Source organism: Aulonocara stuartgranti (assembly GCF_965226115.1).
Source record: "Aulonocara stuartgranti genome assembly, chromosome: 12".
In the NCBI taxonomy this organism is placed as follows: Eukaryota; Metazoa; Chordata; class Actinopteri; order Cichliformes; family Cichlidae; genus Aulonocara; species Aulonocara stuartgranti.
Genome location: NC_138948.1, coordinates 27,932,663 through 27,949,097, shown reverse-complemented (window position 1 = coordinate 27,949,097; position 16,435 = coordinate 27,932,663). Strand labels below are relative to the sequence as shown.

General features: G+C 41.1%; 1 protein-coding gene across 4 annotated transcripts in view; it reads right to left on the bottom strand.

Annotated features, from left to right (window-relative positions):
• ncor2 (nuclear receptor corepressor 2) overlaps positions 1–16,435 on the bottom strand; it is a 91,811-nt gene that overhangs the window by 52,701 nt on the left and 22,675 nt on the right. For all 4 annotated transcript variants that reach the window (XM_082555934.1, XM_082555935.1, XM_082555936.1 and 1 more), the window contains exons 4-6: positions 11,722–11,899; positions 7,921–8,103; positions 754–867 (exon numbers count right to left, since the gene is read on the bottom strand). In XM_082555934.1, the coding sequence (XP_082412060.1) occupies positions 754–867; positions 7,921–8,103; positions 11,722–11,899 (475 nt within the window). The remainder of the gene's footprint in view (positions 1–753; positions 868–7,920; positions 8,104–11,721; positions 11,900–16,435) is intronic.

Below are 16,435 nucleotides of genomic sequence, written 5' to 3'. Positions count from 1 at the left end.
ATTTTTCTTTTTGGAAAGAATTGAGAATTTGCATAAACAGACCTGCATAAAAGACACAAGTGCATTTGTATCATTCCCTGATATGTGTATGTTTTTTGTTTGTTTGGGTTTTTTTGCATGCATACACCTGTAAATTCATCATACTTGCTATGCTGACCTTTAGGAAGTCGTTCTGCCTTGCCTGACATTAAAGACTAGAGAACAGGTATGAGACGCATCTGTGACACTCACCGTCTCTGTTACACAATTTAGGGTTGGGCTTTTTTTCAAGAATTTAATCAAATAAGGTATTTAAAAACGACAGATCACAATGAAAAGAAAAAGAAACATTCTTGCAGACTGTATAAACCCACCATGAGCAACACACACTTTGATTATGGTGTAAGTGTATTAATGAAAATCACAAAAGTACTATAGACTACTTGTATGTTATGCGGTTTCTTTAAAGCTACACCTGCTGTGCAATTTAGATTAGCTTACAGAAACTATTTTCAAACTCTGAGCAGCTTCTCATCTCAAAATTAGCATACATCACACATCAGAGAATGTTCAGAGGACAGCACAACTTAATTTAGGGGCTTATCGTGCACCAGCCAAAAACCACCCAAACATGAGGAAACGGTTGCCCTCCTCCACTATTATTTACTTGTGCTGATAAATATAGTCAAAATGAAGTGAAACTATTTCAAATGCAAGGTGTGTGCGTGTGTGTGTGTGTGCGTGTGTGTGTGTGTGTGTGTGTATTCCACTGACCCTGTTCTCATCGTAGATGATCTGCACCAGGCTGCGGTGCTTGGCCTCACTTGGTGGTGGCGAGATGGGTCGCTCTGGCTCATGGGGCTTTGCGGCCTCCTCCTCCAGCTGTTGCTGTAACGTGCGTGTAAACAAAGATGACAGTTAATGCTTAAAATAGGGCCCTGGACTTCAAGGAAGACCTGCGGCTCACAGGTTTCTGCTGTGAGGTTAGACAGTGTGCATTAGATCAGCTGTCCTTCTCTAGCTCTCCAACAGGGACAGCATTAACTGTCCTATTTACTGTAATAGCTATTAGCACCCCAGGGTCTAGTTAATCAAAGAGTTACCAAAACAGCTTGTAAACAGAGCCAATGCCTGGTGTGTAGCTTGAACATCCATTGACTAAAAAAAGAGAGAGACAGAGACAGACAGAAAAGAGAGAAATAATGACATGAACATGTGGAAAAACAACACCAGACAAATACTGGAACAGAGGAAGTTCTTTAACCTACTAGTCATCTTGGCAGGTGACCAAGCTTTACTTGTGATTACACTACAGAACCAGAGGACTTAAGGAAACTACTGTGGAGCATTTTGGCATTCAGAAAGAAGCTAACCAGTTTATAGAAAGAAAAGCAGAAATCATAAATGGAAAAGCAAAGTGTAAATGCAACCAAAGGGGGACTGCTATTCAAACTGTGCATTCTACCCATATGTGGAAGAGGCTAAATGTACCAGTCAGGATAATTAATCCGCCCACACTTTATGACACCAATATGCAGCATGTGGACACAGCCACTTCCTTCTGACTTTGAAAACGGAAGGCGGCGAAGAGCTTAAAGCTATTAAAACACTTTTAGACACTTAAAACACGACACAGAAAGCTGGAGCTTAACAAATTCACTTTTAAATAGGACATGCTGCATATGTAGAATCGACCTATGAACAACCGTTTTCCTTCTTATTATTCAGCAGTGCCAGTCATCCAAGTCTGTGTCTAACAGTGATTTGCTAGTTAGCAAGAAATTAACCGTTAGCCTGTTCTTAAACTCCAAATACTTAAAATTACCTGATTAAATTATCCAATCACAATTTAGTTTTCTGTCCTCCTTCTGAGATATGTTAGGTAGTGCTTAAACTCTGAACTATTAAACCATAAGAACAAGTGTCCAAATTAAACTTGTATCAACAGATGAGATGCAAGGTGGAGAAAAATCTGATTACAAGGACTGTTGCATTTAATTTACTGCTTCTTTTCAATCGCTACATTGAAAGAGTCAGACCCAAGGACAGACTTTCAGTAAAAGCTTGACAAAAATCTAATACAGCAGCAAGTATAGTCTGATACTTATAAGAAACTCAACTTAAAAAGCATCATAAGTCTTAATCAGGTAAACTACGTGAATGTACTATTGCTGTGATTTATTACTATTACTGAAGGTCCACGGCTCCAAACCATATTAAAGGGACCTCTGGCTAATATGTCGGGCTCCGAGTTGGGCTCGTAGCCGAAAAATAGCTTTACTTCGTTGTCTGGGTCAACTTTGCTAGCGAGAGACAGAGAGAGGCGTTGAAAGGCTGCTCCAACGGAACTTACCGTAATTGTCGGGCTATAAGCCGCTACTTTTTGCACAAGCTTTGAACCCTGCGGCTTTTAGTCAGGTGCGGCTTTTCTATGGATTGTCCATGATTTTTGTCATATCGTAAGACGATTTGTTTTGTTTGTTCTGCTGTTGTACGGCACTACGTTGCCTGGCGGAAGGATCGGGGTTCAAGAGTGGTATGTTAGTCACATGTCCGTCCGCCAGGCAACGTAGTGCCGTACGAAGTAGCGAGAAAAACAAACTTCAAAGTAGCGCTACGCGTTCAGCGGGAGGCGTGGATGATGAGCGGCGATAAACTTGCGAAAAGCAAGTTATGCCCAACTCCACCGGTGGATTCTGACAGCGTGGAAAAGTGTGAAAACATCCACGATCAGCAACGGATTTTGAAGGGCTGGACTGCTGCATGATGGAGAGGAGGACTCCGACACTGACAATGAGGATTTCTTTGGTTTTGAAAGTGACAACGAAGGAGAGAAGCGGAGAGTGGATGACGAAGCCATCCTGAGCCTGTTTGTATCCGACACTGGAGGAGAGGACTTTGGTGGTTTTAGTGCGCAGGAAGAAGAGAAAGATGGTGGTGAATGACTGACTTTTCTTCTTGTTAAAGCTGTGTCACTGCACCTGAGCCTAAAAGGTAGTCCGAATCTATTTTTCTGGTGTGCTGTAGGTTACTGTTATGTACTACATGTGCAAATATGTACCCATAACTTGTTTTTCAAAATATTAATAAAAGGGGTGTGTCTCCAAACAGCCATCTCTTTCCTGACAATTCCCTTTGTGCATATTCTCTTACATATGATAAGTCAACATTGAAACACCTGCGGCTTTTGGTCAGGTGCGGCTAATGTATGTACAAAACAGGATTTTCCCCTGATTTTAGCTTGTGCGGCTAATATTCAGGTGCGCTTTGTAGTCCGGGAAATACGGTATTGTTTCAGAGGAAAACACGAACACAGCGTACAGTTGAGTCTTAATAGCTTACTTACAGCTGGGCTCGTCAGGCACTCTTCTTGGCTGCAGTGGTTATTATTATATTTACATGCTTCCAGCTCCTGTTTCTGCTCGATGATAACTCGTAGTTTTCCACTCGCCTTTTTCTCCCTCCTCGCGCTCACAGACACATAACGGGTATGGCAGTGCATTCTCCCTGCAGCACGGACTACACTGCCCATGAGGCTACATTCTTTAGAGCATGTAGCATTCTGCCTATTAGCTTAGCACAACAACAACAAAAGGCCACTCTCTCACCCAGGAAACACGCAGAGAAAGAGCGTCACCCTGTAACCATGGCAACGTAACGCTGCCACCTGGAACAACAGAACGTAGCTGTCAAACCCAAACAGTCCTGACCCGCCACAATATGAAACAGGAAAGTACCGCCGTGTAATCCATTAATTTCAACAAAGTAACTGTATTGTAAATACCACCTTTTTAAACGGTAACTGTAACGGAATACAGTTACTCATATTTTGTATTTTAAATACGTAACGGCGGTACATGTATTCCGTTACTCCCCAACACTGCATTTCTGACACCCTCCCAAAGTCTATAAAAGACACAAAAGAGAGCTGAGATCTTACTTCCTGTTTACCTTATTTCAATAAGATTCAGTCTATGGGTCTGAAAGATGGAGACAGAAACTGGAGAAGTGTACTCAGCTATAAGTTATCTGGAAGAATAGACCAAGTGCTGCTGACCATACAACGTATCTACCAGTTAAGTCAGCCACGTTCCCCTCCCCACTCCCCCTTCTGATCTCCTGACAGGGGCTTCAGAAAGGGGAGAAAGGAAGCCTCCAGAGGATCTACTTGAGAGGAGTATAAGACGGATCATCTTTTGCCATTATAGCCCTGGATAAGAATCTGGTGAGGCAAACAGACATCCCCACAGAGAGCCCCCTTCCCTGTTCAAACCCACCATGAAGTAAAATAAAATAAAACAGCCATCCTGAGCTTGGCTGACATGAATCATGCTGGCTGTAACCTAAACCTTAACCGCCACCCATTCACCAACTCTGCCAAAACCTTTTAAAGTTTTAGCATGCCACCTAATTAGTCCAGATGTTTTAATGCTCGAAGAGAGCCGGACTGTAAAAATATCCATAAAAAATACTGTGTGTATTAAGCGACGATGATGAGGGGAGGGATCTTGATTTATGCTGGTGAGCAGCTGAGTTCAGATTCTCCATCATTTAAAAAGGTTCGACACCAAGGTTGAAATCCAATAGCTGGCTTCATTTTGGTTCTTGTGGTAATTTGGAAAAAAAAGAGAAAGGAGGCAGTTCTCAGTTTCAGCAGTCGTGTTGTTCATGCCAGCAAATTTTACAGCAATAGTTGATTTATGTTAGTGTGGCAAAAACAGGACAAACTAAAGGACATGTTGTGATGAGATTACATCAGCGGTGACACCAATGAGGTCTCAGACCACCCTCATCTCTGATGTCAGGGCCATCATTTTACTGTCAGCTTGACTGCGTTACTTAGAGCGCTGTGCAAAAGTTTTGAGCCACTCTCATTTTTGTATTTTTTCCTTCCAACCCAGACTTTCTTGTATTTCTTTTTATTAAAGTACTGTTGAGCAATAGCTCTCATGACTTTCTGAGGGTCTTTCAATTTGCTGCTTTTTCACTCCCGCTACTTAGCACAGACCTATGAATCACTCAAGCATAAACCAGGAACTTAACTCAATGGATGAACCAGTATTGTGTCATACCTACAACTTAGCGAAGAACCAATTTTAAGAACATATTTAGTCAGTTTGTTACCAGCATCCAGTTTGTCAAACATAAAATTAAGTTTTTTGCACAAAAAACTTAAGTAAAAGTTCAGCATATCCCAGCAGTGTGCCTTTTAAAAATTGGAGGAAACCGGAGAGCAATGCAAAATCATTTTAACACAACAGAAGAGCTTTTACTGTCCCTTCAAGAAGCCTGGAGAACTATTGCTGAAGACTACTTAAAGTAGAAAGCCTGCCTAAAAGAGTTCAGGCTATGTTGAAGAATAAATGTGGTCATACCACTTGTACCTCAAGCTTGTTCGAGTTGTACAAACTCTCTTTGCGTCATATACTTTCCACGCATATTTTCATGTTTCATTAAATCCTACACATCTTTCCTATTTTCATAACAAAATATGAAAAAGTGAGCGGTGAATAAAGGCTTTTACACGCTACTATAAACAGAAACCACAGACACGTAAACATATAAACATCTGGCAAAGTACTCAACCCTATTTTGTGGTAGCTCTCGTTACAGCAGGTGTCTCCGGGAGTACATGTGACACACTTTCACAGGGTTAAAACCGTACCCCACACAAACTATCACATGTATGTTGACAGAACAATTTCAGTAAAAAGAACAAGCTTGACCATACGATTTCATCACTGATCATGGAAGGAAGCCAAAGGGGAAGTGGTGTGGTCAGCATACAAGTGGTGCAGACAAACACAAAACCTCACCATAGTCTCACTCCTCCCCCAGAGAAGCTGTTATATATAGCTCCATATACATTTTCAACTTACTTTTGTCCCAAATTAAATAGTGAAGAGAACTAAGCCTGGTGTAGTTTGTGTATATAATCACTGCACACCAAGCAAAAAACAGCTACAAGCTCAAATGTGGTGATTACAACACAGCAAAGACTATTTAAGACTTTATTGCTTTGATGCCAACTGAAGCCTGGCAGGGAAAGTCACACTGGAAAACCAATTATTTCAAACAAACACGACAGTACACTAAGAAAACTCAACACAGGCGCATGCAAGTGCTGGCAATGTCTTCTACAAGCACGACAAACAGTTCAGTACTTTTTTTCTTTAACCCAATTTCAGTGTGATTTATTAGCATGAATGCAGGATGACTGCACATGAATGACATCACAGCAGTTTCTACTGAACTTCTACGCACAAAATATCTCACCCGCACGACTGATTATGTGTGGAATGTTTAACTTAACTCACATGGATACTGAAAAAATTTAAAGACTCAATGAGTTTTCCCAAAATCTTTAAATGGTTATAGAATTTTCTTTAAATGAAAGCAGAAATGTCTCCCCCATGTGATTATCATGTACCATAATGTGCTTAAAATATTTCCAGGGTTGCTGTGGCAGCAGAAGTAGCAAAAGAAAGAGATAGCTAATGAAGAAAGAAGTAGGTTATGAGGAGGAGGAAAAGGAAGAGGGCAGCAGCCAATATGCTGTTTTGGGAGCTAGAAGAGCAGGTAAAAGCGACATGCACACGGCAACCCACCACGCAGTTACCATCACAAACAGAATCCACTTTTGTGGGAAACCCTGCATAATTATTTACAATCTAATTTTAAGTTTCATGAAACTATATTTTGTAATCTAGGAAGGTAACAATGATTGCAATATCGAGAGCATCCTGAGCAGCTGCATCACTGTCTGGTTTGGGAACTGTGCCATATCGGACCGCAAGACCCTACAGCGGATAGTGGGAACAGCAGAGAAGATCATTGGGGTCTCTCTCCCCTCTATTGAGGACATCTAGACCAGACGCTGCAGTCGCAAAGCCACCAGCATTGTGGCTGATCGGACACACCCCTCTCACACACTCTTCACACTCCTGCCATCTGGAAAAAGGTACCGAAGCATTCGGGCACACACATCCAGACTGTGCAACAGCTTTTTTCCACAAGCCATCCGTCTCCTCAGCAAAATGGGACTGGACTGATAAACACACACACACACACACACACACACACACACACACACACACACACACACACACAAAATCACTCAGCTTAACTCAACTACCTCAAAACATTGAGACTGGACTGACTAATCAACACAAGCGCAAACACACTGACCTACACCACCAATATCGTACACACCAACCTGTAAATGCTCTTTTGCACAATATTATTACTGGACTTTTTGCACTAACTTCTTTACTTCCTAATTTTTGCTGCTACACTAAGGAATGTTTACTGGTCCTCCACTACCTCAACTCACCATCACAAAACCTTATTATTATGTTACGTTGTGTTTTTTTTTTTGTCACACTGTCACTTTGTTGCTCTTGTTTGCACATTTGCACGTGCACTTTGTTGTCTGCTGTCTGTTTTAAAAAAAAAAAAAAAGGCTTCCCTAGATAGTTAGTTTTTGTTAATTTATGTTGTAATTTATGTTAGGTCAGTCTGTCTTGTCTCTGCTAGCCAGCTAACTAGGCCTCTTAGTTAGCTAGTTTAGTGTTTTCTGTTAATTTATGTTGTAAATTTATGTTGCATGTAGCACCTTGGTCCTGGAGGAACGTTGTTTCGCTTCACTGTGTACTAACTGTATATGGTTGAAGTGACAATAAAGCCAACTTGACTTGACTTGAATATGAGACGTAAATGTGTCATACTGACTGAAAAGGAAAGAATGTGAAGCTTTTTCTTCATTGCTGTACAAGATAAACTATTTTGCAACCTAGCTGGCAAATACATTCTTGGAACACGCGTTCCCACTGATTAAAATCAGCTTACAACACTTTTGTGACGCTAGTACATTAATAAGATGGCAACATTCTGTAACCAGTATATCCTCAAAGTTAAGAGCAGAACTGTACATTTACACACCTGTTTTTTGCGAAGCTTGCAAATCTGCTGCTCCACCATGCTGATCTCCCTGTCTACACGGTCCATGTTCTGAATCAATTCTTCCTTGGAGAACCGAGCTGGAACCAGCTCCAAGTCAGGATCAATATGGACAGGACTTACAGGGGAGATGGGCTCCAGCTTCCCAATGGCGCTTCCGCGATCCTACAGAAGCACAACAGAGAGCACAGTGTCATGATTAGATGTAAAACATATAAAAGATGTAAGAATGAAGCAAATGGGGTTTTTGTAGTGTGACACGTGTATACAATGTTATAGCCAGAAGGTCAGAAAAAAGAGCCCTCACAAACAACAAGCATAAAAGCTGTTGCTAGAAGCTCTTTATAGAGAACGACCTTGTAGGTTTCCTCCCACGCCTTCCATTTCTCAAGGCCACTCTATAAGAAACATCATCCAAACAGTGCGTGTACCCTTTACATCAATAGCACATGCCAGTGAATAAATGACAGCACATTGGCTCCGTGAACACACAGATTCTCTCACCAGATTTAGGCACAATAGAGACTGTTTAAAAATACAAACTCACTCCATTTTTGTTGCTGTGACGACACTTTGGGAGATATCAGATTGGTAGTGGATGTGCGGGAGGTTTAAATTCTGGTGATACTCATTAACCAGCAAAGTAGAAATGATGTGAGTCAGTCCAAAAAAAACAAAACAAAAAAAAAAAAACAGAGGTATCTCCATTAACTGAGCAGCGTTTGTGGCCCTGCATTGGTATCCATTTCTGTAGCTCTTTGGCTACACAAAGAGAGGGACTGCTATGCAGATTGGCTTTCAAACAGCACAAGCAGCTAATATTAGCACCCCACAGCGCTGAGTGCAGCGAGCTACTGTGAAAGCTCGTCTGAAGTCACTGCACTAGAAAACCACTTGACACTGAACTGACAGAGTTAAGTGTGTTACGTTAATGATATTAGTTTATTGCTATATAGAGAGACAGTATGTCAAGCCTCCGTACTGTTACTCTTCTGGCTTTCTGCCGTAATGGAAATACCAGTCCTTAATGCGTGCCTCATACAAGTATTCACAGCATTTTTTGCAGCCAAAGGAAAAGAGAGAAGCAGGGAGGGGGAAAAAAATCTCTACAGTACTTTTATTCTCTGTGCACACAAACACAAAAAAAAATTGTGTGATCTCTACACCAAAGTTTTGGCTATGTGGACAAACACCCTTGTACACTCAAACTATTATAACTGCCTGAACAAGAGCAATGCATTTTTTTTTATGTCTAAAATACATCAACAATTATTAGAGGAAGGAAAGAAAAAAAAAAAAAAAAAAAACAGCTGGCTGTCATTTCTCAATAACAATTGGGCCAAAGATCTGGGTGCTTGTGGATGTTCCTACTTTTTGAATATATGCACACATTTTAGTGTTTATCCAACTTGGGTTTTGTATTGTGTTATTTTTAAACGTTTGAAATGAAGGTTACGTAAGTAGGCTAATCTGGACCAGGCAGGTGGCATTACAGCCCTGCAGATCTGCTGTGATTGAAAATGTCAGTGCCAGAGGATGCTCAGGCGCTGTCCTTAATGATGAAATCCTAGGATAGCCCTAACAAAGCACTCACCATATATAGCAGTAAACTACAGGACATACTCATGTTGTCCAAAAAACATCTCTCAACTATAATAACTTTCAACAGCTGCAAACGAAATAGTTGAGTTAGAAACCTTGTTTATCCAGATGGGATTCGATGATATGACAAAACTACATTTTTCAAATCAACTTCTCCCTCTGATTTTGCTCCCTACGCTATCCTTTCTTTGGTTAAGCGGTACGTCAAGAGTTCCTAGACCTTTGACATTGTGTGAAAAGGTCACAGTTCAATTGCTAAGCCCAGTCCAGTATAGCTTATAGCTTAACCGTTTCACACTCTTCAGCATGATGTGAAGCCTTAGACATCCTGTTCTCGTGCTAAGTTCAGAGTTCACTTTCTCAATTCTAGATTGAGAAAGTGCTAGAGTCAACCTACTGAAACCGATGTGACTGAAACATGACTTTCACATATGTCAAAGGTGAATGTCATTATAATACTTTGCACCTAATATAACACCAATGCCAAACAGCACTTGGTTTAATTGGATGCCCTAACAACTAACCACTCTATTTATTCACAGATGCTAGCAAGGCTTAGAGTATGGTAGAGCCCACAAACACAATCCTACTAATGCCACCACGTGTGCAAAAGCCAAATCATATCATTCCCTCCTCCTTCAAAGCAATCCCGGTTATCAAAGGTGCGTCAAGCTAACCAACATATTACTGCTTTCTGTGATAAACCTCAGAATAAAAGGATTGCACACACGCAACAGAAGCAGAAACCTTATAAGAAAATACTCAAACAAATTTTTCCAATACCCAGTATGCCTTTGAAAAATATCATGTGGAGCAATGACACTGTTTTTCCTTCCCATGTACTGTCGAGACCGCAAGTAAAGTCACTGAATGCTCTCAATGGGAAAACCACAGCACACGCAGTGCACTTCTGTATTATACACAACTTTGGCACCAACGGGAGACCGGCATTAATCTGCCAGGAGAGAATGGCTGTCATTCAGATTTTTTTAAAGACGGGAGAGAGAGAGAGAGAGAGCGAGAGAGGGGAAAGTGCATTAGTCAGCTTTGTCACATGTGAATTCCTTCAGTGCCATAAATATTTCATAACATCAACAGCAATGCTCATTTTTAAGCCATATAAGGCCAGTGAACTCTGAGATCATCCCTGTAAAGATGATTTCTCCTAATGTCTCACTCTTATGCTCCCTTATATTTCATTTTCTTTCCAAAAACCACAAATTCAGGATGATTGAACAATGGTTTACTGTAACATGCTGCCTTTGTCCCTCTGATTCTCAGTCCATGTGAGTCATGCTGTAACCATCAGCTTTGTCTGATACTACTGGCCTACTCCCTTTTTACTGTTAGCCTTTTACTCTTATTTTCCTCTATTACCCTTTATCTGCATCTCCCTACATCTGCCCTTTGCCTCATTTCAGCCGCATCTCCCTTTCTAACTCAGTATCATTAGGTGCACTTGTTCCACACAGTGACTGCATCTGACATCACTTACATAATGGGTTTCCAGCCCTTGCCGCTCTAAGGGGGAATTGCTGGCATTCCTGAATGTTTCCCTGCTAGCCTAAGAGTCTGTCTTTTTTCCCCTGTGCCATCTGTTATTGTTGTATCTATTTACCATTCCTTGGCTGGCTGCTTCCCCTGGCAGTTCGAAGCACTCTGTGTAAAATCAGGAACACCTCCTCATCAGCAGCTCTACACACAAGCAAGTCGTTTTGATCTGTAGTTCACACAGTTTCGTGCTCAGTCTTTTGAAATCTAGGTCAGCTCTATTATTTATTAATTGCTGTTTCACAACTACCTTAGTCTTCCTACTGCTGCTCACAGAGAGCCAGCTTAGCTACAATGCTGAATCTCTCTCTACAACCTCGGCTGTGTGTCTAATAACATCCTCTGGGGCTCTGAAGGAGTCAAATAAAAAACAGATTTCTAGGATGATTTTTTTGTGTGTGTGTGTTATTTTTCAAGGAAAATCATAATTGTTGAATATCATTTTGGTAATACAGCAAACTCCCAAAATACTGATTGTGTTAATTGAAAAACTTTGTTTTACATCTAGCCCTGTATTTTGCATTTAGCATAGCTTTCTTCTATTGTTATTAGCAGCAAAGTCAAGGACGAATGTTTTTTGTTTTCATTCGCTTGCTGGCACTTTTACTGTACTTCATACCAACTACTGACCTTTGTCATGTCCTCAGGCCCTCCCAGAGGCAATGGCGGGCGGTGGGATGAAGGCCTCATCACAGACTCTGGTCCCATCTCTAAACGAGGCCTTTTGATATCTGCATACTCCACCTCTGATTGGCCAGTGGGCTCTGTTAGGTAGATGTGCTCATAGCGGATATGCTGCTCCTGTCCTCTGCAAAAGACAAAAAAAAACAAAAACAAATGCAGCAGATAAGAAAAAGTACAAAATGTTATAGAAGGAAAAAACAGATACTGATGAAAAGCAACATTTTCCTTGATATCTTGTTCTTGCACAGACATAGTGACTCCATCTTGAAACGCACAGGACCAATGATAGTGTTAAAGTCCAGGTGCCACATACGAAAGGGCACTTAAAGATGTCTTGGTGACTTAGTGCCTTGTTGGTTTTGTGTTAAGTGAGTACAGCTTATTTATAAAGGTAATTTGCACAGACATGAAGTCAAAGTGCTCTACAACAGAACAGTATAAAAATAAATACAACTACTGGAGAGACACACAATAAAACCTGCTCTATACCAGATAATTAAAATATAGTAGCAAGTAGGGCTGCACGATTAATCGTTAGAAAATCGCGATCTCGATTCATACTTATGTGCGATCTCATTTCCAAATGACAACGATTTAAAAAAAAAAAAAAAAAAAAAAAAAAAAAGACGACGACGACGATTGTGCCGCATTTTGATCCGGGACGTACTCTGCATGAAAACAAGCGCTCACTCTTCCTGTTCAACAAATGACAAGGGCGGAGCCTTATACCACGTGATCCAGAAGCTGTGCCGTCTGATGCTAAAATTAGCAGGGGAAAAAACAACGGAGAGCACGTCAGGGATGACGAGAAAGTGACAGGAGAAAATCCGTCCCGGTCAACCACCCAAACATCAATAACGGGAACCTTATACAGCGCTTCCCTATACCCGTCGAACTCCCGCAGGCACAAAGAAATTAGAGGCTATTACTTATCACCTGACTCCCATCAAAACGAGGGATTTAGGAAAATGATCAACACCCTAGACAAACGCTACACAGTGCCGTCCCACAACTATTTTTCTATTGTTGCACTACCTGCTCTATACACGCAGTGTCGAGCAACGGTGGAGACGGAATTTCAAGCAGTACAACATTTAGCGGCAACAACAAAACGTGAGACATTTGTTTTTTTTATGTTTAGTCTCAACTGTTACGAAGTTGATGTGCAGTTAATAAGTGCAATAAATATTTATACTGGAAAAGAAAATCGTGAGAGAATCGTGATCTCAATTCTAAGCCAAAAAATCGTGATTCTCATTTTATGCAAAATCGTGCTGCCCTAGTAGCAAGGCAAAACCACGGAATGAAATAGAACTACAGTAAACAATTAAAGGCAGTTAATATCAAACAGAATCTCTTGCTCTCCTTTAAAAAAAAAAAAAAAAAAAAAAACTTACAAAGTTGGCAGTCATAAAACCAGAGCAAAAGACTACTCCATAACTGCCACTGAGTGAAGGCTCTGTCCCGCTACTCTTCAGTTTTAAAACCTCATAATTCCCACATCCACTTGGGTTCAACTGATGTATATTTTATAAATAGACTGTGAGGGTAGATGTTGAACAATCCAAAAGCTTGCCCATGTTTTGTGATCATGCAGACTCCGCAGAGAATTTACATTAAATGCCACCAACTACACATTGGCCCAAAGCTGGAGCTAGACCATTTAGTGGTCTGTATACAAGCGTTTTGAAATAAATTCTAAAATCCACTGAGACCAGTGTAAAGTATGTATAAAATAAGGGTAATATGAGCTTGCTCCCTAGAACATGCTAGTCTGCCTGCACCATTTTCTCTTGAATATGAGAAAGATGGGTCATCTAACCCAGTAAACAATGTCCACAATCTGTGCAACAATACTCATGATACCCACTAAAGAAGAAAATAAAGAAAATTCAGTTTAATTTTTAAGACACCAAATCCTAACAACTGTTGCCTTAAGGCACTTCATATTGCAATGTAAAGCGCCCACAATAACACAGAACACAAGAAAACAGAAAACAAAACGAAATAACAGACCCAGCACTGAACCCCGCATGTTAGTAAGCCATGGAAGAAGAGAACTTCAAGCTTCAGTTACAGTCCAAACTGGACTGACTGAAACTCTGAGTGTAACTGCAAAGGTATGAAAATAATTGCCATCTAATTTATAAATGCAGAATGCAAACATGTCACCATCAGTCTGAATGAGTCTTTATCAATAAGCACAACTTATTCTCCACTGCACAACTTATTCTCCACTGGCTGCCAGCTGGTTGTGTTCTGTATTCAAGTTCTTATATAAAAGGAAGGTTGCTAACCGCAAATGTAATAGAAGTAAATTCACATTTTAACTATGTAAACAGCAACACATGTGATTTTCACTGATTTGTCACAGTTAATTGCTGTATAATCAGAAATAGATTGCACGGAAATGCCAGTTTGACCCCATATAATTGCAGAATGAAAGCAGACCATCTTATGGCAACATTATAGGCAGGTTTTAGAGCCAGTGTTGGAATGCTTAACAATCTCATTTTGCATTGTTACAACTGTTGTCTTTGTTTTAGTTTCCGAACAACGCGCTGCATTATGGAAACTGTTAACGTTGCAGATGTATGGCAATTCGACTGTGCAGGTGCTCATCTGTGATTGGTGTGCTGATGTACAGCTCCTGGGTGACCGGTTCCAGCCTGTAAACCCACCCTATACGCAGAGCCCACAGAACCAATGGCGAGAGAGGCTCACTTGCTTCCCTGAACGCCTAAGTATGAGTATTGAGAATGAAGTGCTGTTTTCTCTTCTTTTTCTGTGAGTTAATGTACATGGGCATCGGAGCTTAGCTTAGTTTTTGTTTATTATTTTAGCCTCAGCTCACCCTGAAGCGTTGACACTCCTGTTTTGTCGTTTTCTCCTTCACGTTTTTGGAAATAAAAATGACATTTAAGAGAGATGTGGTCCGTGGTCAAAAATTACGCCATCAGTTAACGAATTTGAGAGGACAACACTAATCCTGTGGGCTAGAGACAAGACTCAGAGCAGGCTTGTTTTATCACGATGACCTAATTAAATCCCATTTATACAGACCACAACAAAAAAGTCACGTGTAAACAAGTTGACAGTTACAGCCTGAGATCAGGCTGTCCTAAATCCTTGTGTTCAAGGCTGACACAAGCGTCAGCGGGCTTGGCTTGGTTCAAACCGAATCATCATCAAATAATCACTGACTGCCTTTTTTGTTGTTGTAATATGGCAGCATGCAATTGGTTACCCAGGACTGGAAAGTGGAAAAAATAAGGAAGGAAGAAAATTGGAAATGGTGACTCACTGTAACACTAACATTTACAGCAGCATATACCGAAGGTCTTTGTGGGGTTTGTGTGTGGCCACTGCATACAAAAGTCATAAAAGGCTTTGTTTCAAGCTTCGAGGAAACTATGACACTCCCTATACTGCACACCAACAGTACAATGGCTCTGGATGTTTGAGCCTTACTTACACTAAGAGACAATGTGGCGCGATCTAATCATGATATGCTGCATGTGCAGTGGCAGTATAAATCACACTTTTCGCATTCATTAAATTCATTAATACACTGGGGAAACCAGTAAAAAGGGGGCCTTGGTGTGCAGTCAAATGACAGTTTCCACATGTTAACTGCACTCGCTACTTAGATGTGGGAAGTTTTATTAGCCCGGTTGTAAATGGATCTCTGTTCTTACTAGGGGAGCAGTTTTCTCAAATCTGCCCTGAAGGCAGATGCCAGAATGTCAGTGACTTTGCTGCCAGTGTCAAAATGGAAGTAGCTTCTGAAGAGAAGAGGGAAAACACAACCATAATTGCTGGTCCAATACCCACAATGGCCTAGTGTGAGGTTTCTTTATGTGCCAAAGAACATGTAGCCCATCACTGTCTGGAGGTGTGGTGTAACAATCAAGACATTAACATAATCCAAAAATGTGGACATGCATGTTGGACTGAAATGTGTTATGCTTTTTTCTTTTTTTTTTCTTTTTTTTTTTAAAATTATATAATTTAAAGACAAGTCGCAAACATTATGGACTGCAAACGGCAAAAGATAGAGATACATATATAACAAAAGCAACCGGAGGGAAAAAATATTACCCAGATGGTGTGCGATTTCTCCCCCGGACACAATTTTCTCACTCATTCAGTCGAATACTTCCTCATCTCCATAGAGGACTGGCACTTACATAATCACATCAAACTCTCCAGCCCACCCCCTTCTCTCTCCGTCTCTCCCCCTGTCCTTTTCTTCTCTTCTCTTTCTTTCTCCCTCTCTCCCATGTGAGCGTGCAGAATAATCTGTTCACTAGGGAGGATTTGTCTGGAGGATAGGAGAAAGATGTGCATGGAGTGAGAGCTGAGAGTGTATGGCAGAGACAGGGAAGGGGCAACACAACACCCCACTACTTTCTTACTGGCTTGGGCCCCATTATGCCAAGAACAGAGATCGTGTATGCTGATTGCTGCCTGTTGTTGTGAAAGCACTACAGCGTTTGTGTGGCTGCCAATCTCTTCGTTGCTCCCCAGAGGAGCAGCTACGCAGCTGTGCACGGTGCAGGAAAGGCTAACAGAGACACACACAGAGAGAGAGAGACACACAGAGAGAGAGAGAGAGACACACACACACAGAGACACAGACAGACACACACACAGAGAG